We start from the raw sequence: 25,697 nt of genomic DNA on the forward strand, positions 1-25,697 counted from the left end.
GAGAATGGGTGCTTCTTCACATCCCCAGAGTGGATGTGATGAATCTTTAAAAATGCTCTCCAGTGTGATTGGCAAATCGGGGCACCTCTTGGACATCTGTTGATATATTCATTAGCCAATTGTGTTCCCCTTTGCTATAAATTACTTATTAAATACCTTTTGCTTCTCCTTTCTGTTGGGTTGCTCGTTTCTCTTACCAATATGTAGAAATTCTCACCCACACCACGAATCTCTTGCTTGCCGTATGTGTCGTGCACATTTTTGGCTCGTAGCTTCGTCTCCGTACACAGCTGGGAAGATGTGAGCTGCTGCTGCAGCCCTGGTTTTGGGATAGAGAGACAGCTCTTCACAGAGAAGGCAGCCAAGGTAAAGAAAAACAGACGAACAGTGGAGAGAGAGTCACCTCTGTGGTGAGCAGTGATGCATTGAAGAAAAAGCACATGATTTGGAGCCAAAAGGCATAGAGTTCATTTCTTGCTAACTAAGCAACCATGGGCAAATCGTCTAACTCTCCGAGCCTCAGTTTCGTCTATAAAAGGAATCGAGGAATGACATTTGCTTCATACAAGGTTGCCATGGGGAATAAATGAGTCAATTCATGTAAAGGACTTGCTTCAGGGCCTGACACTCCATCAGTGTTTGAGCAGTGAACGGTTTATGGTGCGAAGCCTGTAGAATCCTACAGATGCCTTCTGGCAGTTTTAAAGGGCTCTGAACACGTACGTTGATGTTACTTCGACAGGATTATCCGGTTCTCACAACGCAGTGTGAGGTCTGTGAAACATTGGAGCGCTCGCTCAGTTCCTACTTTGGAGACTGGAATTCTCTCAGAGTTCAGGCCACCTCCCACTTCCATTGATTAGCGGATGACTAGGGCCGGAGCGGGGAGACTGACTCAGGAGTAGGGAAGGTGGTGGGGACAGCCCGAGTGCAGGACTGTGACAGGGAAAGGCGGGCTTCTTCCTCGCTATGGCTGAAACAAAGGCACTTTTGATGCTGGAAAACTTCATAGACGGAAAGTTTTTGCCTTGTCACTCATACATAGATTCTTATGACCCGTCTACAGGGGAGGTGTATTGCAGAGTGCCGGACAGTGGAAAAGAAGAGGTGAGTACATTCACTCAAAAAAGGCTGAAATGTATTTAAAATGTTGGCGAATTATGGGTAACTTAATTTTCTAAAAGCAGGGGGAGTTGGGAGAAGGTATAGGATTGTTAAACAACAGCAGAAGGAAAGATTCTATCTAGGTCTAAGAAGGTTTACCTTGTGACAGGACATGTATGATAGAATAAATCTCAGGTTACCATATTCAAAAGGCAAGTAATTTTTCTAGCCAATCTAACACGGCCATGTGTGCAGCTTTTCTGGTAATTCTTGAATATTCCCTAATAGGTGTCTAGCACAAAATATTATTTGTAAGAACTGTCACTGTTAAGTGCTCCATTTTCTCTACAAAGTGTCTCAATTTACCACTATTTTCATGGATTTCTAAAAAAAGTATCACTTTTTTTTTTATCACTTTTTAAACAGAACAACAACAATAGAGATCTCCTGGGCTTTATTTTAGATTGACTTCTAATAATTCTTCATGTCTTCTAAATACCTAGTAAAATAAAATCATCCATTTGAATGATGAAATTCAATCAAATTCCTATATATTTTTGGAGTTAGATTTAATATCATCCTTTTTCTTTTCAAAGTGCTTAATGGCATATGCATTACATTTTTTAAGTGATACAGAATTAATTTTACTTGGGAAACTTGGAAAATATTTGAGATATGTTTGATTAGTTATCAGTTGTTGCACTGAGAATATAAATATATCTAGGGTAATAAATGTGGCTGATGTGTGTATAGTCATCCAATACCTATTGGATTATAATTTATTCTTTTTAAGGCACAAAGAACTAGATTATTTAAAATATAATTGTAGCCTTCATATATAAATACATAATAGTATCTACAAAGTTTTTTTTGAAGAACTCAGCTATTTTTCTCTTTTGTTACTATTTCAAATCTGTCTCACATTTAGAAAACCTTTAGACTTATGGATTAATGTTTGCAAATATTGGCTAATTTGTTGGTTAAACTGTAACCTGCAATTTTGTTTGCTTCAAATGACCTAACGTAGATCTGGGGAATCCAGCTTTGTGTTTTCCACTTTCCTTGTCTCAGAGTGTTTGTCAAAGTTAAAAATGTCAAATATGCCAAATTCAGTTGAAATATTTTCTGTAGCTAATGACTCATGCCTTTTTAGAAAATAGAATGAGGTATGGATGTACCTACTAATAGTAGAATAATAGATATTTTTGATTTCTCAGCAATTCAACTTGCAAATATCCCATCTGATCCCCATAAGTCCCATTTTTTTTTTCTGGCTTGAAAAATATGGTCACTGTAGAAACTACAAGCTCAATTTCCCAAAAAGTCACCCACAGAAAATGTTGTTGGTTCTGCTAACCAGCTCCCATGTATTCAGCTTTTGTTATGTGTTTTGCATTCACTAAGCCATTTTCTTATATTAAAAAATTATTGATATATAATAATTGTACATCTTTATGGGGTATATGTGATATTTTGATACATGCATACAATGCATAATGATCAAATCAGGGTAATTAGGCTATCTCTCACCTTAAATGTTTATCATTTTTTTATGTTGGGAATATTCCAAATCTTCTTTTCTAGCTATTTTGAAATATATAACAAATTATTGTTAACTACTGTCATTCGTCTGTGCTATCCAACACTAGAACTTACTCCTTCTAACTGTATTTTTGTACCCATTAGCCAGCCTCTCTTCATCCTCCCCTCCACCTCTCCCAGCCTCTAGTAACCATAATTCTACTCTTTACCTTCATGAGATCAACTTTTTTAGCTCCCACATATGAGTGAGAACATGTGGCATTTGTCTTTCTATACCTGGCTTATTTCACTTAACATAAAATCCTATACTGTCCTTTAGTTCTATCCATGTTGCTGCAAATGACAGGATTTCATTCCTTTTTAGCCATCTTTGGGGAAAGCATTGCTTAGCTACCGCCTGAGAGAAGAGAAAGGCAGATGAGGACTCGAAAATTCATTTTGGCCATGAGTTGGCCCTGCCCATACCTTCTCATATTTTGTTTCCTTTTGGATGTGACACCAAAACCAGTACCAAAGCTAGCAGTTCAACCATGGATCCCCTCCTCTCTCACTTAGACCTCTTCCACTGGGCAGAGCTGGGCGGGGGCAGGAATGGTGCTTATGTCATAGCAGGTCCACGTTTGGTGTTGGGAACCACCAAGATCTGGATCCGAGTCCTGATTCTGCCACTTATTAGCTGTGCGAACTCTGGCAAGTTGCTCGGATGAGCTGTAATTGCTTTAATGTTCCTTATCTTGAGGCCAGTGCTTGTTGAGCTGCTAGAGAAAAAGAAACACTTGTGACAGTTAGAACATGGTTATTCTCTAAGTGTAGGGGTGGGTGACTTAACCCTTGGCTGGCATGGCCTTAGGTCCTGTTCATAATTTGTATCTTATGGCCACACAGAGTCTGTTCTGTCAGTCATATAACATCTATTTTAACACTAATGTTGGTCAGTTGTGTCTAAACTGCAAAAAAGGAGGGAGTACAATAATGCGTGTCCAACCTCCTGTCTTATCACGGCCAGGAACTCAGATTTTAATATTTCTCTGGGGTCTTCATGGCCAAGAGGTTGGGGGACTTTAGGATTTTCAGTTCTCAAATGGAATATTTTCCTTTGTTTTTGTGGTGCCCATGCTTTGCTAGTCGTATAAACTCCTGTGTCATCTACTGTGTGTGTAGCTCAGCACTGGGACATGTTGAATATTTGAAATTAGACAGGAAAAAATATCAGGTTTCTAAGGACCTGTGGATTCTGGATTCATCCAACCCCTCAGGGACAGTAACCTTAAGGTGACCCTCGCTCATTTTCTCCTGAAAGATTGAAGCTGCAGTCGAGGCTGCCAGAAGGGCCTTTCCCGGCTGGTCGTCCCGGAGCCCCCAGGAGCGCTCACAGGTCCTCAACAAGCTGGCAGACTTGCTGGAGCAGTCCTTGGAGGAGTTGGCCCAGGCAGAATCTAAAGACCAAGGTGAGAGCTGTCCCTGTAACAGGTGGGATGCAGGACACTTCTGATTATTCAATATTGTCCCTCCTGGGGCCATCAGGCCATCCCATGTGTGTGCTCCTCATGACAATGGCCGACGGGAAGAGCAGGACCCCGAAGGCTCGTCAGGCCAGGCCACAGCTGTTACACTTCTGCCTTGCTCTGATGGCCAAGGCAGATTGCATGGCCGAACCCCAAGCCAATGGGCAGGAAACATACTCTATTTGATGGAAGGAACTGAAAAGGTACATGGCAAAGGAAGGGCATGGGTAGGGGTAGAGATGGAGAACTCAGGCTGATCATGCAATCTTCCACCCATTCTAAGTAGACCACCCATTCTAAGTAGAAAGGTAACTAGAATAGCAGTTAGACAGTCAGGTTACTTAGAAAGGTTTTTGGTACATCAGTCACTATTCCACTTCCAGTGCAGTATCCCATCCCATTTTTTCTCACAGTTTCCCAGACAGAGCTCAGGGTAATGGTGTAAATATCTGCAAATCTTTGCAATAATATCTGTTAGGAAAAGCCAAGAGCTTTTAAAATTATATGCATTGCTCTCAACCAACCTACAGTTAGGAAATAGCCTGAGTCCAAGCCATTTAAAAAGAAAATGTTGTCTCTGCTATTGTTCTTGACTGTAGAGTCTACCTGCATTGCCAAAGATAACTTGGCAACAACAAGATAACTCAGTAAGCTCATGTGTGTCTGTTCCATCCAGGAGCTAGGACGGGCATGTGATGGGTGAGCAGGTGACATACAGCATCCTGTGCTGGAGGTTCCATCAGTCCTTCTTATGACTTCACCATGTGTAGGGAGGACATTTAATATATATCCTGTTTTCATAAACATGGATTTTTGTTATATGCAAATACAGCCATCTTAATGGCCATATTTCAACCCCTTTGTCACATGTACAAAACCTGGTGATTTTGAATTATAAGAGTTCGTGTGGGTGAAGTGGTAGCAACTGGAAAATTCATTTTTTTTTTCTTTTTGAGACAGGGTCTCACTCTGTTGCCCAGCCTAGATATGCAGTGGTATCATCATGGTTTACTGCAACCTCAAACACCTGGGCTTAAGTGATCTTCCTGGCTTAGCCTTCCAAGTAGCTGGGACTACGGGCATGCGCCACCACACCCGGCTAATTTGTCTATGTTTTGTAGAGATGGGGGTCTCGATTTTGCTCAGGCTGGTCTTCAATTTTTGATCTCAAGTGATCCTCCTTCCTCGGCCTCCCAAAGTGCTAGGATTGTAGGCGTGGACCACCGCACCTGACAAACATCTGACAAATTCACGATAAGAGCTGCAAAGCATTCAGTCTACAAAGCAAAGATTGTGTGGCTCAATGTTAACCTCCCTAGCTCATTTTATAACCTGACATCTAATTATTTCATAGCCTTATCAAACCTTGATCAGCTCTTTGGGTGGTCAAGGAATGCCTGCCCCAGGCTAGAAGGAACCAAGGCTATTTCAGTGTGAGTTGGGATAAATGTGTGATGAAAGCTGACTGATACCGTATCTCCACTGACAGTGCTTTATGTTGTTTACCATTAATAGGGAAAACCTTAACACTGGCAAGAACCATGGACATTCCCCGGTCTGTACAGAACTTCCGGTTCTTTGCTTCCTCCATCCTGCACCACACGTCCGAGTGCACGCAGATGGACCACCTGGGCTGCATGCACTACACCGTGCGGACCCCTGTGGGAATCGGTAGGTGCTGCTCGGTGACAGCCTGCATCGCGATTTCGCAGAGACAGGGTTGCTCACAAAATTTCATAGAATTGACCTCAAGGAACAAAGGAAAAGGAAAAAGCGATTTTTTGGACCTTTACCTAAAATTTGTTGGCCTCAAAAATCTATTTCTGGTTTGTTCTCTTCGTGTCAAATTCCCTGCTTATTCCTGGAACATTATCTAGGAAAATCACAAGGAAAAGAATGATGCTAAGAGTAAATTCATATACCAGGATATTTTGTTGTTGTTGTTGTTGTTGCCTATAATTTAAAAAGAAAAAATCTATTTCCAGAGAGCGCAGTGGTTAAGACTCTAGAATTGTATGGGTAAGGCATAACTTCTGTGTGCTTCAGTATCGTATCTGCAAAGGGGATAATAGTTTAATTTTCTCTTTGTATACGTTTTATATAAATTAAATAAACTAATAAGTGTAGGGCATTTAGAATAGTGCCAGGTATGTGTTAAATGAGCCTAGACTGAGAATTATCTACTTTCTCATTCATTCCTTTACCTTTTGGAAGAATATATAAATGTCTGTTATGACTAAAACTATCCACTAGATGTCACTGTTTTCCATGAGAAAAAACACAAACCATCTGTTGTTTTTTTTTTTTTTTTTTTTTTTTTTTTTACTAGTTACAGTCCCTGAATAGAAGTTAAAAGGAAGGAAAATGGGATATTTTACCGCTTTGGTTCTTTGAACCCTTCATAAATAATATTTTCAAGGCATTATAGAAATTTCTGGGTTCCTCCTAAGAAGTATACCAATGTATTTTGCTGCAAAAATAGTTATTCCTTAAAGAGCAGATGGGACATTTAATAATATAAAAGATACATTTACTTTCATAGCACAGGCTTGAAGGAAGAGTACAAAATAAGATAAGTCTATTTCCTTATTCATAAGATAGATTTTATGTTGTGTGTATTGTGGTTGAAAAGCTGGATAGCTTTGGAATATTGCATGGAGACACAGCCTTCTAGACATGAGCTACTTGTCCAACAAACCTATCTGGTCTTGATACAGATGAGAAACTAGAGAGAAATTTTATTTAAAAATTTTCTGAGTAGCCAAATGGATTTCACAGTCTATGCATCAAAGTTTATTGGCTTTAGTGATAGGAACCTCTCCCATCCCCCCACCCAAGGAACACTCACGATATTTTTGTTCCTATTTTACAAATAATTCTATAAAGTTTGTGATTTTCTTTCAAACCACAACAGATTTGAAACAGAGGTGGAGAAACTTGTTAGAAGAAACAGCAGCTGGACAATTTAACAATGAGTTGGGGGAAGTTTTTTTTTTTTTAAGTAAAGCTCAATCTATGAATCTCAAAATAAATCACATTCTAGAACTGTTTAGTGATAGGTACCACCTCTTGGCACTGGAGCTTATATTGCTGTTGTTCATAATTATAATTGTAAACCATCAAGAAATGGGTAGATTGTATTGATTTTATTCTATTTTAAAAGGTACAGTTGCTTGTAGTGCATTTTAGAGTTATTTCCCTGAAGGTGGCTACCAATCAGTGAAGTTTGGGAAAAAGAAGAGTGAATTAAGTGTCAAGTGGCATGAAGGAGTTCTGCATTAATAACTTCACTTGGCCAGTCTGCTTCTGAGAGGCATGCCATCATTGGCAATGCTTCCCCTCTTGTCCCTTAGCTGGTCTGATCAGTCCCTGGAATTTGCCACTCTACCTGCTGACCTGGAAGATAGCTCCGGCGATGGCTGCAGGGAACACCGTGATAGCCAAGCCCAGCGAGCTGACCTCAGTGACCGCGTGGATGTTGTGTAAACTCCTGGATAAAGCAGGTAATTAGCTGTTGGGCTTTGGGGGGGAGGCACAGAGTTGCAGCAAAGTTACGTTATAGAGAAATCTCGCACTCAGCAGCAAAATTGATTCCAGTGACACCTTTGAGTTTTGTCTTCCCGATCCTTTTCTGAGAAATCCCTTTTGGCCACAGGGATCCCTCACCCTGCTTCCTCTCTTCAGCTAGAGCCCTGCTAGTGCAGAATAGTCTCATCCCCAGGGCGGTCGACTGGCAGTGGAGTTACAGCACAATAGTGACACAGGCCTGAAGGGTCCAATCCAATCAAAGACATCAGCCTGCTCCAGACAGAATCTTCAATAGCCAATTTAAATCTTGTGTTTGAACCACAAGTTCATTTTGATGACAATGACAATATTGCTAGGTACACCTTCAGTTTGTATAGCGATAGGGTACTTAGGAGAAATAGCCCATTTTTAAGATATTTGAATATATATCCCTCCAATTTCCCCCACTTTGGGACCACTACTCAGACACAGATATAATATGGCCTCTTACCAGTGTCTCAAGGTTCACATATTTGCTCCTTGTCCTCTTTCTGCCAGTAGTTTCATGGCTACGTTCAGGGTGCCTTCCCCGTTTTGTTCTGGGGTGTTATCTGCCCGGGCACGGCCTGGCACTGCACCAGTGTTGGAAGGTACCAGGCAGGAAGCCCCAGCCAGTAACCTACAAGAAGGCCCCTTAGTGTTGGGTCCCCTGGCTCATGTCCCCCCACAGTCTGGGCAGGAATGAGGGCTGGGTGGTGGGCACAGACCTACCATCCTTCTGCCTTTCAGCCCACAGAGAGGGTGGTGCTTGCTCTCCCACGTGCACAGAGTGGCTGGTGGATACGAGTCCATCTCTCTCTTCGTCTTCTGGATACTTTCTCTTGAAGCAAAACATACACATTGGCTTCCAGTGAAGTTTAGCCAGTTCTTTGCCCCAGGATTGAGATGACAGGTTAAAATGGAGGCTGTTTAGGGCAGGCATTGGGTATTATGACCCTTGCATCCCACAGAGGAATGAGGCCTCCCTGCCTAGGTCTTTGGGGTGATGTGTGTGGAGACCCTGGCCTTTAGGGGTGCATGAAATAATTGTGTCGACCTCTCCCATGTCCCTCACAAAAGACACCACATTCTTATTCCATTCTTTGTGAAATTAAGTCCCTGGTGTCTGCAAAGGCCTAAGACATTTCTTCCCTGTCTGGTGACTGCTGAGAGTGGGCTGGGATTCGGACTTACGCTCTGCTTTGATCTGTCGCTGGGGAGGGGCCCTCTGGAGGTGGAGGCGGCTGCACAGAGCCGTGGCCCATGCCACTCTCTCCTGAAACCAAACACGTCTTGATCTGGGCTGAGTTCTCTTTCCTAACCAGTCTGCACAGGACCTGGTCTACACAAGAGTTTTCCGTTACCACCTACTAATATTTGTGCAGCATTGATCTTCTTTCTTATGAACTAATTAACCTGTTACAACAAGAGAGCCCTTCTCTTTCCTCCCTGGGCTGGTTCTGCCAAACTTTCCTCCTCTGACAGACGCTGAGAGTGTGATACTCACATGGCACCTCTCTTAAGCCCTCAGTTTCCCCACTGCGATTGGGAGAGAGCGTGAACTGTTATCTATGTAATCCTGCTTTAAAGCAGCCTAAGAGAAACTTAGAATAGTGTGAGGGGAAAAAAAAACCCCAATAAACTGCTAATGCACCCTGGATATTTAAAGAGCTAGCTCCCCTAGTCCCAGGTGTTCAAACAGACTTGACAGATGACCTTCCTTGAAATAAAATCATTTTAAAAAGTACACAGCGAATACCTCTTTGGGAGTCCTAGAACATTTATTTTCTTCTTGGGGGCACCAAATATTTGCACTCCTTCCTGGAGTGTCCACTGGCTGCGTTTTCCTAGGCCTTCTCATTGGTTTTCTTTCATGCTCTATTTAAGTTTAAAATTCTTCTCGTTGCCACCCTGCCACGCCCTGGCATTTGACGGACTTCATTCTTGTCCGTTTTCATCTGCTCCTAATTTATCTATTAGCCAACTATCCTGAGTTTTGCCAAATTGCTGTTTGCTGATTAAACTGCTTTCCTTCTCTTATAACCAGAATCTCTTAAGGGTTAGGGAGCAGATATCTCTAAAAGAATTTCATTAATTTCGGGACAAAATGGCAAAATGGTCCTGAGACACAATGGCCAGCAGACATTAACATCGGAGCCCAAGGAAATGTGATAAAAACGTTAATGCCGTTGGGAGGAAGGCACTGTTTGCTGCAACGAGCTCGTTTTCCTGTGCTGATAAATATGTGGGCTTTCTGTGTTTTCTCTCACCCTCTGTCAAAATGCTGCTATCAATATTAGAAGTGATTGGATCCATTCTTTGCTTTTGGGATTCATAAAGCCTGACAGTCCACCTCCTCCTGCCCACGCACCCCCCCCCCACACACACGCACGTGCTGGGGACGCAGGGCCATGTAGCACACGGTGGGAAACTTGTCCTTGTTGTCTTCCCATCAGCTGCTGGGAGGGCCTCTCCTCCCACACGCTTCTTTGCCCCAACCCAGAGCAAAGGTGCTCCCACGCGGTGCCAGGCAATTCTCTGGCAGGGACCCACAATTCAGGAGCGACCCAAGCCAGATTTCAACAGGTGTGCACACGGGGTACGGAGGTGCGGCCGTGAGTAGTGGGGCTCTGCCAGACGCTGTCACGACTTACGGAATCTTCCCACCCGTCTCCTTGAGGGCTCACCCGGATGGGCCCGTCCTTGTCCCCTCCAGGTGCTTGGGCTCGGGCTGCGGCTCTGTGGGAGGGGGCTCTGGATGATGGTGGATTTTCACTGTGAAAGTATTAGTTGTGCCTTCAAAGCAGATTCTTGAAGAGAGAGTTTGAATCCAGGACAATATGTTTCTAATGAGGAGAGAATGTCTAAGCTGGGGCAAGGGAAGGATACCGGGACCAAGGAAGCAGCTGAAAAGCTGAAAAGCTTACAGTCTGCACCTGCTGTGGTTCAAGCCTGAAGAACCAGAGGTAATAAATTCAGTTACCTGCAGGCAAACCCTGAGAACTTCCTAGACACAGCATGATTCTACATATGGTTTTCTGTTTGGACACTGAAAGCTTCCCGAATTCATGAACCATTTCTAATTTGGATAATGCACACTAAGCACTCATTCATTTACTTAACAATTATTTACTAACCTTGCAATGACCAGCTTTGCTGCTTACTGGTTGTTATTCAATCTCATCTTGCCCCAAATTTCTCACTGGTGAAATAAGGGCAATAATACTAACCTCACTGGGTTGTTGTGAGTGAATTGCTGATGCCCTGGGCCTCACCGATCAACGTTCATTTACTGGCATTAGTTCTGTGCCAGACTAGGCCATGGCACAGAGTATACAATGACAGAGAGTGCAAAACATACACCTTTTCTGCCCTCAGCTGGCGTACCTTCTAGTGAAGCCAGGCAAGAGACAAGTAAATCCTGATAATGCAAATAACTGCATGCAGATATAGCATGGTAGGCTGTTTTGATAGAAAAGATTGGGGCACCCACTTCTGGTTGTTCTTGGTACTTGCAGGTTGGCTCTAGAGTGCTAGCGTGCTGCACATAGTCATGAAACACACAACTTCCAACTCAAACCCACCCTCCCTGGGGAGGCTTCCCCTGTTCCCCAGGGCCAAGATAGTCCATCTCTTCTCTGCACCTCAGCAGCAGCTACACACTCCTGTACTTAACATTTTCACGCTGCACTGTGACTCGTGGATGCCAGGCTGGAGCAGGGCACTGCTCACCCATGGGGCTTGACCGGCCTCTCTGTATCTCAGCCCCTAAGGCCTGGTCAATATTATGGAATGAATTGCCTGGAATGTGTTCTACCCTGCATCTCTGTAGGGCAAAGCACCCAGAGAAACCCTACCTACTGCGTACCATGGGCAGACGTGACTGTAATCCTCACTTTGCTATTAAACCAGAGACAACCACGAGAGTTCCAAGTGTTGTCAAACCCAAGTGCTTCTCCATCCCCACCTGTCCCCATTCAAGCTATTGTACTTTCAAGAGAATCTTCTCAACACACAGAGGAGAAAGACTGTAACTGACACTGTTTCCTATGCAGGTGTTCCCCCAGGTGTGGTCAATATTGTGTTTGGAACGGGGCCCAGGGTTGGGGAGGCCCTGGTGTCCCATCCAGAGGTGCCGCTCATCTCCTTCACGGGGAGCCAGCCCACAGCGGAGCGGATCACCCAGCTCAGTGCTCCCCACTGCAAGAAGCTGTCCCTGGAGCTGGGGGGCAAGAACCCCGCCATCATCTTTGAGGACGCCAACCTGGATGAGTGCATTCCAGCCACCGTCAGGTCCAGCTTCGCTAACCAGGTGTGTCCTTCCGGGTTTTTCCACTCCCTAACCCCATGGCCCTGGCAAGACAGATCTGTTTCATCAGGGAGCAAAGCCCAGGAGTGAGCAGGTCAATCCAGTGCCATTTCAGTGGAAGGAGGGTCAGAGCATTGTGTTGTTCCACTGACAGTCTGTGCAATCTCAATGTCGATGAGTGGCCTTGTAGAGTGACAGCTTCTGTTCAGCAAGTTCCTCTTCTTGAGTGACACAACTTTCATCAGGCACCAGCCATGGTCAGAATGATTGATTTGCTGCTCTAAGCTTCTACACTCCTTTAGGCACACGGATGCTTCTTGCTGCCCAAATGTCCTATTTCCAGTAAAGTTTATTCTCCCTCCAAAAGCATCCCAAATGTATTCACACACTGAGTTACAAATACCTGGAACAGTCTAGAGCAGGTCTCTCAGCTTGGAGTCATGAATGAGCTGCAGGTCATCTTTGCATCTCCTGAAATTATATAGCAGATGTTTGTCTGGGCTCCATTGTTTTTGTCAGATTCTTCAAGGCCATGGCATCCCAAAGGGCTAAGAACACTAGACCAGATCAGCTAGACAGTAGGCTTCAGGAAGATGGGAATAGTGCCTGCTTTTGTGCGGCATTTTTAGCATCGATGCCTAGAATACTGCCTAGCATGTAGCAGATGTGCATAATCATTGAATGCTTTTCTCCAAAGGATTTTTTATTTTAGCAGAGAATAAAAACATAAGCCAAAGTGTTAGAACTTCCCTAGAAGAAAAAGAGAGTAGAATGAGATATATCTGTATTTACCTAACACTGGATATTGCATAACCTTTTGAACCTGTATTTCTTCACCAGTAAAATCATATAAGCAATAATGATGCCTCAAAACAGGGTTTTTGTGAATATAGAAAGAAGAATATATTTTTTTTTTTTTGAGACAGAGTCTCGCTTTGTTGTCCAGGCTAGAGTGAGTGCCATGGCGTCAGCCTAGCTCACAGCAACCTCAAACTCCTGGGCTCAAGCAATCCTCCTGCCTCAGCCTCCCGAGTAGCTGGGACTACAGGCATGTGCCACCATGCCCGGCTAATTTTTTCTATATATATCAGTTGGCCAATTAATTTCTTTCTATTTATAGTAGAGACGGGGTCTCGCTCTTGCTCAGGCTGGTTTTGAACTCCTGACCTTGAGCAATCCGCCCGCCTCGGCCTCCCAAGAGCTAGGATTACAGGCGTGAGCCACCGCACCCGGCCGAAAGAAGAATATTATTAACACTTTTGTGATGATTATAATTATTTCTCTCATCAACAATTCCTAGAGAAAGTGGCTAGAAATATAGAGGGTTTCTGGATCAATAGACAATGCAATTTTATGATGCAACTCAAGCATGATGCATTTTATGATGCATTAAAGTAAGCAAATATCAAGTGAATTATTAAACTAAGTGTTTTGATGGCTTAGAGACAACAAGAGAGGGACAAATTGTGTGGACTGAGAAGTTGAGATGAGAGAAAGTTAGGTGAACTCTCTTATTAAAGTAAATGAATTCTGAGCATGGAGGTATACGCTGTAAGCCTCTTGGCTGCCAGAATTGTGCTAGCATTTGCGTTTGCCAGGAGAAACTTTCTCTTGGGGTGTTTTAAAATGTCACTGAGAAACAGGACATGAACCTAACTAATTGGCCAATCCCAAGGTAACGAATAGATTTTAGGCAAAATAAATAAAGCAGATTGATTTTTTACTTAGCTGAGTGAAGAGTTCCATGTAGTGCATACTTCTTCCTTAATTGAACACAATTGGCTTTTTGGGAACCATCTCTGTGTGACCTTGGACATATATTAATTCCAAGCTCTATTTCCTAACTGTAAACCAGGAAAGCTAATAGACCACAGAATTATTATGAGGAGAGCATCCTATAGGTGCTTGGCATACTATAGGCACTCAACAAATGATCCTATCCTTTCCTCACTTCCTCCAAAGTCATTCTCCTGGGGAACTTGGCATGCTTACCTGGCCTTTCCTGGCACTGAGTAACAGGAAACTTGATAAAACCCTCAAGTCTCCTTCCCACTGTGGCACTGGCACTTGTGCAAAATGAAACTGTCAGATGTTTGGACATTTCCCAAGCCAGATATGCAGATGATTCTCACAGCGATCCTGGTTGTAGAAAGAATTTATTATTTCAAAACATTAGCTATTTAATTTGGACAATGAACCTTTGTACAAATACCAAGATAATTAGATACATTCTACTTCCTAGGATTGTTGGGAAGACCAAATATAAACACAATGAAATATATTTATGCATTTATGAACATGTCATACATACATCATGCTGTGAACTGTCTAGAATGTGGCTTGTAAACTATTACATGCTAAATTCAAATGAGAGTTAGGATTATTTTTCACTGAGAAACCTGCTAGGCCTTTTCCCCTGAACACTCAGCGTCTCCATTGGGACATCTGTGAGGTGTCTGAAACCCAACTCTTGCAGAACTCTTGAGTTGTCTTGCTCTCCTTCCCTGTAGCAGCGATCCTCTCCCTGCTTAGTGGTTGCCTTTCCAGGGAATAGCCCCACCATCCGGTCTGTGGCTCAAGCCAGAAACCTAGGGCTCATCCTTGCTTTTGCTGGCTCTTTTCCTCATACCCTGTATCTAATCCATGGACAGGCCCTATATTGGTTCTCTCATTAAGATACACCCTGAACCATAACACTTCTCCAGTGCACCTCTGCCAGTCCCATGCCCCCAAAGTATAGAATCTGCTGGACTTGGTGGGTCCCTATCACTCCTCTCCATCTCCACTGGTGCAACCCAGGTCCAAGCTACCACCACTGACCTCGACTTCTGGAATGTTCTCTCAACTCTCCACTCTGTTCCCACTTCTGTTTCCTTCCATTCTATTTTCCACACAGCTGTCAGAATGACTATTTAAAAAGGTAAATCCAATCCTATCACTATGCTGCTTGAAAACTTCCATAATCTTTTTCTTTTTTTGAGACCAGGTCTTGTTCTGTTAACCAGACTGGAGTGTGTAGTGCCATTGCCATAGCTCACTGCAACCTTGAGCTCCTGGGCTCAAGAGATCTTCCTGCCTCTATTCACTGCAGAGAGTTCCCTGACTCTAGATCTTTGCTTGTCCTGCTGCTTCATTCAACTAAGAGCCAATTAAAATATCTCCTCTTTGCAGGTGCCTCCCATGACTCCATAATAGCTGCCTCTCTAGCAGATTCTAGCCCCATTCTCTGATTAATTTTCTTCTCTTGCTTTGATGACTGCCCCAAGTTCTATTATTTATTGAGTTTGTTTACTTGTGTTTTTGTCTGCCTTGTCCACAAGATTCTGCATTCCATGTGGTGGGAACTTGGTCTTATTCACCACTGTAACCTGCTGCCTAGATCAGCACCTGATACACGGCAGGTGCTCAAGGGTACAGGGTGATCCATCCACGGAGGAGAGTGGCCTCTAGCCTTGCCATTGTGCTCATTTTTGGCAGGGTGAAATATGCCTCTGTACCAGCAGGATCTTTGTCCAGAAGAGCATCTATAGTGAATTTTTAAAGAGATTCGTAGAAGCTACCAGAAAGTGGAAAGTCGGCGTTCCCTCTGATCCATCGGCCAGCATGGGCGCTCTGATAAGTAAAGCACATTTGGAGAAAGTAAGTAAATTTCTGGCGTGTAAGCTACAGAATAAGTTCTTATTTGAAGAGAAGATCGGTGCAAGCATAGTACATATCAGGCTTTGAAATATTGTTAATTACTACTCTATTTTTGAAAAATTATGACCTATGAGAAATCGTCTATGGACAGAGTCTAAAAAATTTTGGATATGAACATGCAAACGGAGTCCAGGTTAAAGTAGCATATACATTAAATGAATGAACTTGAGAAGTCAGCACAGAGACACCACTGGTAGAGTGGGGAAGGCAATTTCAATACATAAGGGTCAGCTATAAGAATGGTGTAGACCAAGAGTGGTGGGGAATTCCATAGGCAAACAAACATTCACTATGGAAAAGTCCTGCCTCTGGTTTATAGCAGATGGGATTCCAGAAATGCCAGCACAAACAATCCAAATTGTGTGGTCTTTAGTCAGTGGGGGACCATGCTTGCCCTATCTGGAAGAAGCTGTTGATGATCTCTGAGTGATTTATGGAATTCAGATCTTTAGAATCATTTTAATGTATTACCAGATGTGACTCCCAAAATAAGTCACATATCTCTGTAGTTTGAAAGGCCTTGTTTTCAGCTGCAGTAACCGAGGCCCCCTGAGGGCAACCTGGCCCTGTCAGTCAGCCAGTGAGAGACAGAGTCCTCACTTAGCTTTGTAGAAATCCCTGACACTGCACAGTGCATTGGACATTCACTACATTTAACTTTGACCTTCACGACACTGCAGCACAGATGCCTGGAGATGGGAAGATGTAATAGCTGGATGGTCTCTTCTTATTTTCTCTCTCTCTTTTTTTTTTCAGTGAAATAGGCAGCAGGGTGAGGAGGGGAGAAGGGGTTGAAGGTTTCAGAAGGGAGGAGAGGCATGAAATAGTCTTGCAGAAGGACAGGAGAGAAAAAGGGCTGGGGAATGACAAAGTCATCAGCAGGGCAGCTTGAAGGGCTCACTTGAGGGTTGTGGTTATTTATTTAAAGTGAGGCTGGCCAGCACAGCTATATTTTTATCCAGCTAAATTTACCTTCAAGACTGCAAATTCACAGGCAGCAGTCCTGGGATGTCCCTGGGGGCCTTCAGGTGTGGATGGCCCTACTTTCACGGAGTGAGGGTTCACCAGCTGCAAACGGCTCCGTTGCCCTCTCTCTCTCTGTCATCTGGCTCTTTTGGACACCAGGGTTATGTGCCTGCCTGCCTACACCTGCAAACGACTGGTGAAGCAGGAAGGGGTGGACAAAAGTTAACTTCTAGGAAGAATCTTCCAGTAGGTTCAGGCTATAGCACAGTCGGAGGTGCCCTTTGCAATTCACCCACTTAAAGTTTCAAGGTTCTTTCTGCATCAACTCGGCAGATAAACTATTTTTTCTATCTTAGGCACTGCCATAATAACTGGTTTAGTTACCCAAAGAAAGGAGATGTATTAGCAAAAAAAAATCAAAGTGTTTCACTGTTCTGTATCAACTGAATGCCCTGGAGCCTCCTAAACATACACAGTGTTTTTGTGCATGTGTGTGTAAGAGAGAGAGAGAGCCAGGGAGAGAGAGAGACAGAAATTGATGCCACACTTTGATTCATATTGGTAGCTGTGACTGTTCTCTGTCATACTTTAAATATGTTTCCCTATTGAGCTACGAAAGTTTATTAGGGAGATTCAATTGACAGGCTCAACAGGTTCCAATGCGTTGTCATCAGTGTGGGCTTTCAACAGTATTTTTGATGCCTGGTGTGTCCCTGTTTGGCCTGAAACAATCCTCCCACCTTGGCCTCCCAAAGTGTTAAGATAACAGGCATGAGCCACCATGCCCAGCCTTAGCTAAGTTAGTTTTTAAACTTTGCTCTAATATCATAGTTATTTCATCACTGGTGGTGATGTAGCACATCGTGCATCGTCATACCCCATCTTGTTCACAGTCAAAGCGTAAGTCTTTAGAATTGCCCAGGAGACCATCTATTCTCTGTCCCCTGTTACCTCTGGGAACTTCTCCTCCCACACGCCACTCCTAGATACTGGCTTCCCTGTTCCTCTTTGAAAATTCCAGGCATGTTCCTGCTTCTCAGCCTTTGCTCTTGTTGCTCATGCCACCTGCAATGCTCTTCCTCACACAATGGCTTGGCTCTCTCCTTCCCACCTTAGATCAAATGTCACCTTCTAAATGGGGGCTTTCCTGCCTAGCCTAGACAAAAGAGTGCCTCTTAGAGCTTCCTCTACTTCTTTGGTGCTTTAGTTTTCTCCATGGCTCTTAATACCATCTGACACACTATTAATCTATGACTTATTTCTTTATTGACTACCTTTCCTTGACTGGGATGCAAGCTTCATGTCACTACTTTAGTCACTACTGTCCCCTTAGACTCCAGAAAAGCCCCTGGAACACAGTAGTTGCATAGTATTGGTTGGGTGAGAAACTGAATTAACACCAGATCATGTGTTTCAATTTCAGCACATCCTCCAAACCTAAAGTATCCATTTTCCTCAAATTGGTTTTGATTCTTTGCTTAAACTACCTAGAATCGGGTACAAAATTCCCTGGTCTGGGCCATCTCTTGCTAGCATGACTCAGCATCAAGACTCTGAAAGGGAAAACTAAACACGAAAGCAAAAACCCATCTTGTTTTCCAAGAAAACGCTTGAAAATGCATAAGCATAGAGCATCTGGTATCACTGGTCATTAAATCATAACAATGACAAAGGGACTGTATAGACGCATATAAGCCTTTGAGGTTTTGCTTAAAACTCCCCTTTTACTCTGCATCTTTTCTTTGGTGCTGGTATTGGTTGTGTCAGCTCATGTCACAAGTGTCCTTAGTATTGAATTGTAGCTTCTTAAAAACCTTTGGATAAATATGGATCTTCAATAACTCAGTATTATATAGATCCAACTTTTTAAGTGCCAATTAGTCATGTCAAAAAATGCAACCAGATTGTTATCAAAATTGAGATTTCTCTCACATGCTACAAGTATACAAGTAGAACAATGTCTGTAGGTCCATGTTTTTCCAATGTTCTTGTGTTTCTCAAGAATTAACTTATAAAAAAGGCACCAAAATATTTCTATTATCACATATTTTAGTTAAAAACACTGTTCACATTGCATTTAGATGCCTCCCCAAATCTCAAACTTTTGTTTTGCTTTTTGGTGATTTCTAGTGGTTTTCATTATCCATAAAATGAACATAGAGAATTTAGCAAGTTTAGGTGTGAGAATATTTCCACATGAAATAGTCACATTTTTTTCTTGAGAAAATATACACCTTGAACATTGTGTCTGTGAGTGACTCCACAGAGAAGACCCAAATTACCTTTAGTTTAGTAGGTGGCTGATTAGGATTTGCCAACCTAAGATGGCAACAGAGAGAAAGGCTCTCTAAAGAAAAGAAATGACTTTATTCAGGAATGAATGACAGGAGATTTATGAACTAGGGAATACGTGGTGTGGTGTTGGGCATATCTAGAGGGGTAAAGGAAGGAAAGGATTTTTAAATGTAAAATGAGGAAGGTGACATATGCTGTTTTGAAACAATTATCCTTGGCTACAAGGATCAATAACAAGGGTGGCGTCAGTCCAGGGTTGAGCAGGCAAGCTACTGCATAAGCACCCTTGTAGAAGTATTTTTTGTGCAAGGTTACGGTGGCCTTTGTGCAAGGTTGTAGTTTTGGTAGTCTCTTGTCATAGTTCTTATCAGGCAAATATGCATGAACGCCCTCTCTTCCCGGCCTCCCAACTCCATTTTATTAAGGTTTGATGTAAGTGACTCCATTTTGTTACAGACAGCTTCCACAGGTCCAATGACCTTGGCCCCCAGCAGGAGGTGGGTGGGGCCAGGGTTTGTAATTCATCCTTATGTTTCTAGTGTTCCTTCCCAAATGAGTTGCAGGAACTTCACTGTTGCAGACTGAGACTCCATCTGCACTCAGCCGGCAGCAGAGGTGTCACTTTGCATGTGCATGTCCCAGCAGTACCTGCACACAGGTGGGAGGAAGCCCACGCCTAGAGTTTCTGAAGACGGGTCCACCCCCGGCCTGTTTCCTTCTGCCTCCTGTTTGGGTTTCTGCAAACAAGTTCTTAACTGAGTGCAGTTACACTCCTTGATACACAAGGAGTGCCTGGTTTCCCTCGGGCTGGTCTCATCTTAGCGAGACCCATGGTACCCATGCGGGGAGCAGGGGGCACACAGCACTTTGCTGGGCTTGATCACAGTGACTCCTAGGGAAAAGATTCTCATGTCTGATCTCCTAAATGTTTACAACTGATTTTCATCCTTTGGACGCCCCTAAAGTATTATACTTGCCTCAACTTATGATGACATCACCCCATCTTACATGCCATGTTTTTACCAAGCCCAACTTTTCCTAAAGGAAGGGGATATGGGAAGGCTGTCACTCCTCATTATTTCTAGCATCATCTCCACAGAAGCTGTGGACAAAAGCCAAGATTCCTAATAGATCTAAACCACTTATGATATTTGATTTTTTTAAGACTTGAAACATTGGCCCTACATCCTGACACTCTCCCTAATTAGTTCAGAATTAGTTAGTTCAGAATTGCCATCTTCTACTAAACCAAATTATACCTGAAAATCAAGCATCTATTTAACATGCTGTTGTGTTATCCTAATAGCATTTCAATTTAGTATACTTAGGTACCATGGATCACTCTGGAAATTATGAAACTCACCAGCTACTAATTTTTTCTGGCCATATTCCAAATAAGGCTATAAGCACACGTTTATCTTTTAAACAAAAAATTTTAAAGCACCCATGTATTTTTATTGTTGGATATTTTCTCTCTCAGTCAACTACTTTTTTAAAAAAATAAACTTTCTATTTTGGAATAATTCAAGATTTATAGAAAGTTTCAAAGATAAGGCAGAGAATTTCTATGTCCACTCACACAGTTTTTCCTCTTGTTGGCATCTCACATTCCCAAGGTACATTTGTCCACACTAAGAATCCAACATTGGCACATTACTATTAACTAAACTGCAGACTTTTCAATGACTTTTGATTTTCTACTTGATCTTTACAGAAAATAACTTTCCAGCTACTTTTCCTATTAAAATAAAGTGCAGCTAAACAGTTTGCACTCCTCTCAGAAAGCTTCAAAATTCCACCACTTCAAAGGGGAGGATTTTGTACATAGTTAAGTTATTCACAGTTAACAACTTGAAAATAGTATCAGCCAATTTTTTAAAGGGAAGAACAATAAAGATGGTATTTGCATTGTCCCACCACGTGTAAAACTGCTGGGATCATGCAGTCTGTCTTGTTTTGGACAAGGACGCTCTCTGTTGGATTCCTCCACCTGGAGTAGAACTCCTCTCAGCTCTGCCCACAGTGCCTTCCCCACATAAGGCCCAGGAGGATCTGGCTTCTGCTGGAAACCAGCCTGCTGAACCCATCTGGCTGTGGCTGAGAGGGTCCCTGGGCGTCTGCCATCTTCACCGTTGCACATGGAGCATGTGTTCCCTGATGCGATGGCGGTCACAGCTTCTCTCTCGGAGCCTCCCACCAGGCGGACTCCTGACGGGGCTCTAGGCTCAGTTCTCAGGAGAAAGCCCTGCCGTCCCTGCCCTTTGGGAGAGAACTAATAGAAGCAACCAGAGCAGTGTGAGTGTGGCCTTTCCAGATAGTGACGCTTTCCAGTTCAGTGTGCCGAACTCTCTGGGAGGGAGGAGGCAGTGACGCCCTCCACTGGTTGTCACCTTTCCACGCCTTTTCCCAGAAACTCTGGGGGCTGCGTGCCCAGAAAGGCCTGGCTGCCTCCTCTGCATCCCAGCACCCTCTGCCCCTGCGGTGTGTCTCTGTCTTCTCCCAGTCAAGTTGGGTCTGTGTCCTTCGTATTTCCGCGTGATTGTCACAATAGATGGTAATGCAGTTGACAGCAGAATCCAGTCCAAATATACAAAAGTAGTTTTGTAATGGCCCAGTGCTCAGAGACTTGGGTACAGCATGCTGCTAAACGGGTACAGCATGCTCCTAAATGGAGGTGTGACGTGCCGTGTTCCCAGTGACTCCACGGGGACACACGCTAACCTGCAGGGAATTCCGTCCTCATGGAATAAAGAAAAGGCTCCTTTGTCCTTTCCACGGGGTTGCTTTTTGTTTTTGTTTCTACCCTCTTGAGTCCTTCCCTGCTTTCCTCTCTGGAGAAGCTGGCTGTGTGCCTGCCCACAGACACAGGCAACTGGAGAGAGAGGATTCTGGAGAGAATCCTCCAGGATGGGGCTGGAGGAAGCACAGAGGAAGTTCATGGAGCATCTCCCAAGAGGGCCAGGTGTCAGGCCTAACTGAGGTCCTCCCTTGCAGCTCCCTGCCCCCTTTCATCAGATAAAAAAGAAACAAAAAAAACTGACATACAAGCTCTGACTCGAGGGAGGAGTGGAGGCAAGGGCAATATATGTAACCTTAACATTTGTACCCCAATAATGTGCTGAAATAAAAAAAGAAAAGAGAAAAAACTCTGACATACAGATGCAAGGAGCATCTTTGAGGTCTCTGAGCTAGTAACTGTCAGGTCATGCATTACATTGTTATCATCATCATCACGACCATCATCAGTACCAGCAGCAACTGACATTCAAAAAAGGCTGACCATGTGCCAGGCAGTATGCTAAATCATTTTCATGTGTTATTTAATCCTCTTAAGAACACTATGAATAAGAGATTCTGTTAATTCTATTTTTCAGATGAGGAAACCGAGGCATAGAGCATTTAAAAGCCCTTTGCTAGTAAATCAAGGAACTGGTTGGTATTTGAATAAAGGTTGGCCTCCAAGTCCACTCTTTCAACCTCTATGCTCTGATTTCATGCCCAAAGCTACTAAGTACTACTGGCTCCCCTCAAAAAGAGTTTTATAATAATTCCTTACATTTATAACATACTACCAGTCACAGGTTTTTTTCTCCCCAGATTTTATTGAAAATCTCTGCTCCTGAGCTGCTTGGGTAGATATCATTCTATTATCCCATGCTACTTTCTCTAGGAAATAAATTCAGTTTAGTGTGAGTCACCTCCTATATTAAATGTTTTGGTAAGTTCACAATTTGAAAACTGCCACTTCTCTTTATATTTTATTACCCTAAGAGCTTCTGGGAGATAAACCATGTCATCTTGTTTAGACACAATAGTGTGAAGCCCGGGCACTCCTTGCACAGTTCTGAATCATTGACAGAACTCCCGGCTACGGCCTCCCAGCGGGGTCTCTGGCAATATTCGCCTTCATTTCCCCTGTTCACACAGGACACTCTCCTTTGGCATCTTTTAATTAACGTGGGTGGGCTGTCTCAAAAGAAGCAAGAGAGTAGACTCGGGAAAGGGAAGCACAGACTTATTTTAGTCTCTACCCACAAACCAGAATAGGGTAAGTTCTGGGAAACCTTTGAGCTCATTGTGGGTGTTGGGGGAGGAGGTTGAGTGGAAAGGAAAATAAATCCGTACCAAATGTTGTATATTTTAAAGTCTTTAACTTTATGGCTTATTAATTATTTTATAAACTGGAAGCACAGTTAATGGAATAACATTATTATTATTATTTTTTTTTACCACGGCAAATAGACATATGCTCCACATTGAAATAGTTCTAGGATGGATTCCTAATCTCATACTGAGCAGAATGCTCAAATAGATAAATAAGTAGGAATCTGAAACATCATTTCAAAATTTACCCTGCCTTTGATTTACTACTCGACTGCTGTTCTATACTTGTCATTTTTAGGGCTACTTTTCTTATGCTTATAATACCCCTCGAGGGGAGAACAATGAATCATTGTGACTTTAACAATATTTCTATATATGAATATATATCTGTCTCACTATGATAATGAGTTATTTCTACAACCACTATTAATAAACATCTGTCATTATCTCTGAGTCACTGGGTTAACTTATTACACAATTTATTTCCCATTATAGTTAGCTATATTATATTACTTAGATATATTTTCAGAGTATATTCAGTAATGAGACTAGAAATTAGAAATGATTTGTTCTGGAAGCTCAGCTATTGAAGAGCATCCTGGCCTTTAACTAAATCTTACACATCATTCACTTCCCATTTTGTGTGGTGAACGTAGCCCCCCAAAAGGGAGAAAATATTCTTTTGTGTATTTAACTACAGAATATAGCTGAGGGTGAATTCTAGCTTTATGGTTTATAAGCTGTATGAACCATTTTCACTTTCTTAGGCTTAATTATATCATCAGTAAATAGAGGATAGTAACAGATAAAAATATCTAATAGGATTTTGAGAGAATCAAGTGAGAATGTCTGAAAAGGACTCATGTGAGTGCCTGGCACCTAGACATTAAGTAAATTACTCCCCTCCCCTATGTTGGAGGGCTGGAGGCCCAACTGGTGGCAGGAGCCTCTCTGCCCTCAGGCTTAGCAGCTTAGTGGTAAGATAATCAACCCTAGATGTCTTAAGAATGACCTTATTCCTGTTTGCAAGAAGACTAGGAAATACTGAATTTTCTGCTGATTTGTATGAAGCCAAACGGTAATCTTGCTAAATATGGTTTTTGCCCACCTAGGTCAGAGGCTATGTCAAGAAAGCTCTTTCCGAAGGTGCCCGAATTCAGTGCGGGGAGGGCGTGGATAAGTTGCGCCTCCCCGCCAGGAATCAGGCAGGCTACTTTATGCTTCCCACGGTGATAACAGACATTAAGGATGAATCCTGCTGCATGAAGGAAGAGATATTTGGTCCAGTGACGTGTGTCACCCCCTTCGATAGCGAAGAGGAAGTGATTCACAGAGCCAACGACGTTAAGTACGGGCTGGCAGCCGCGGTGTGGTCAAGAGACGTGGGGCGCGTCCACCGCGTGGCTAAGAAGCTGCAGGCGGGCTTGGTCTGGACCAACTGCTGGCTCATCAGAGAGCTGAACCTTCCCTTCGGGGGGATGAAGAGTTCTGGGATAGGTAGAGAAGGAGCTAAGGACTCTTACGACTTCTTCACTGAAATCAAAACCATCACCGTTAAACACTGACTTTTGCCAAGGTGAAGCCCTTATGGTCAACGTCTGGCTGCAGAGATCGGTTGCCCAGTGTGGTGAACTGAAATACTGGCATGAATTCCAGCCACGTTGTGACTTGGCAGAAGCTTGTCTCTAGCCTATCCTTAATTCTTAGTAATTTTACCCACTGGTGAAGAGGTGCTGCCTATGTTCAATATGGACTCAGAAGAAAAGACTTCTCAATAGGAAGGCACAACAAGGAAGCCAAACAATTGCTAGGTTCCTCTCAAGTATGTCTTTATAATATATATATATATATTTTTGACACAGGGTCTCACTTTGTTGCCCAGGCTAGAGTGAGTGCCGTGGCATCAGCCTAGCTCACAGCAACCTCAAACTCCTGGGCTCAAGCAATCCTGCTGCCTCAGCCTCCTGAGTAGCTGGGACTACAGGCATGCGCCATCATGCCAGGCTAATTTTTTCTATATATATTAGTTGGCTAATTAATTTCTTTCTATTTATAGTAGAGACGGGGTCTTGCTCAGGTTGGTTTCGAACTCCTGACCTTGAGCAATCAGCCCGCCTTGGCCTTCCAGAGTGCTAGGATTACAGGTGTGCACCACCGTGCCCGGCCTTTATAATATTTTTTTTCATCATCTTGATTGAATTCTTGAGAACTGCCAGATAATCAGATATTTTCATCTGCAAGTATATGGTAAAAAAAAAAAATCTACAAAGCCAAATGGAAATGAATAACCATAATTTCTTACCTTTGGGGAGATTGTGGAGATGGTCTCCTCATCCATTAACCACTAGCATGGGCAACTGATAACTGATTGGACCTTGTTATGTAAGGGGACGGTGGATGTCCTTGGAATTTGTCAGGGGAGACCTATATGGTAGGCCCTGCTAAATATATCTGTACAAGGGCAAAGAAAATAACTACCACTTTTGCAGAAAACTTCGAACAAGAAAATAGTTTGATCCATTCCTACTGTCAAGTCTAATCAATTCCAGTTCTTTGTGCCTGCACCTAATGATGCTTACAACTTACTAACCCTGCAAGAAGTAATAAATGTTAAGCAAATTTAATAA

At 43.0% G+C, this 25,697-nt stretch overlaps 1 protein-coding gene across 1 annotated transcript; it reads left to right on the top strand.

Annotated features, from left to right (window-relative positions):
• The first annotated feature begins 529 nt into the window (after positions 1-529).
• ALDH8A1 (aldehyde dehydrogenase 8 family member A1) lies at positions 530-25,697 on the top strand. Its single transcript, XM_012739479.3, has 7 exons — positions 530-1,107; positions 3,947-4,094; positions 5,667-5,822; positions 7,505-7,654; positions 11,753-12,009; positions 15,484-15,645; positions 24,183-25,697. Exons 1-7 carry the CDS (start codon positions 970-972, stop codon positions 24,633-24,635), a joined length of 1,464 nt encoding a protein of 487 aa, XP_012594933.2. The 5' UTR covers positions 530-969; the 3' UTR covers positions 24,636-25,697.

Source organism: Microcebus murinus, chromosome 5 (genome assembly GCF_040939455.1).
Source record: "Microcebus murinus isolate Inina chromosome 5, M.murinus_Inina_mat1.0, whole genome shotgun sequence".
Lineage (NCBI taxonomy): Eukaryota > Metazoa > Chordata > Mammalia > Primates > Cheirogaleidae > Microcebus > Microcebus murinus.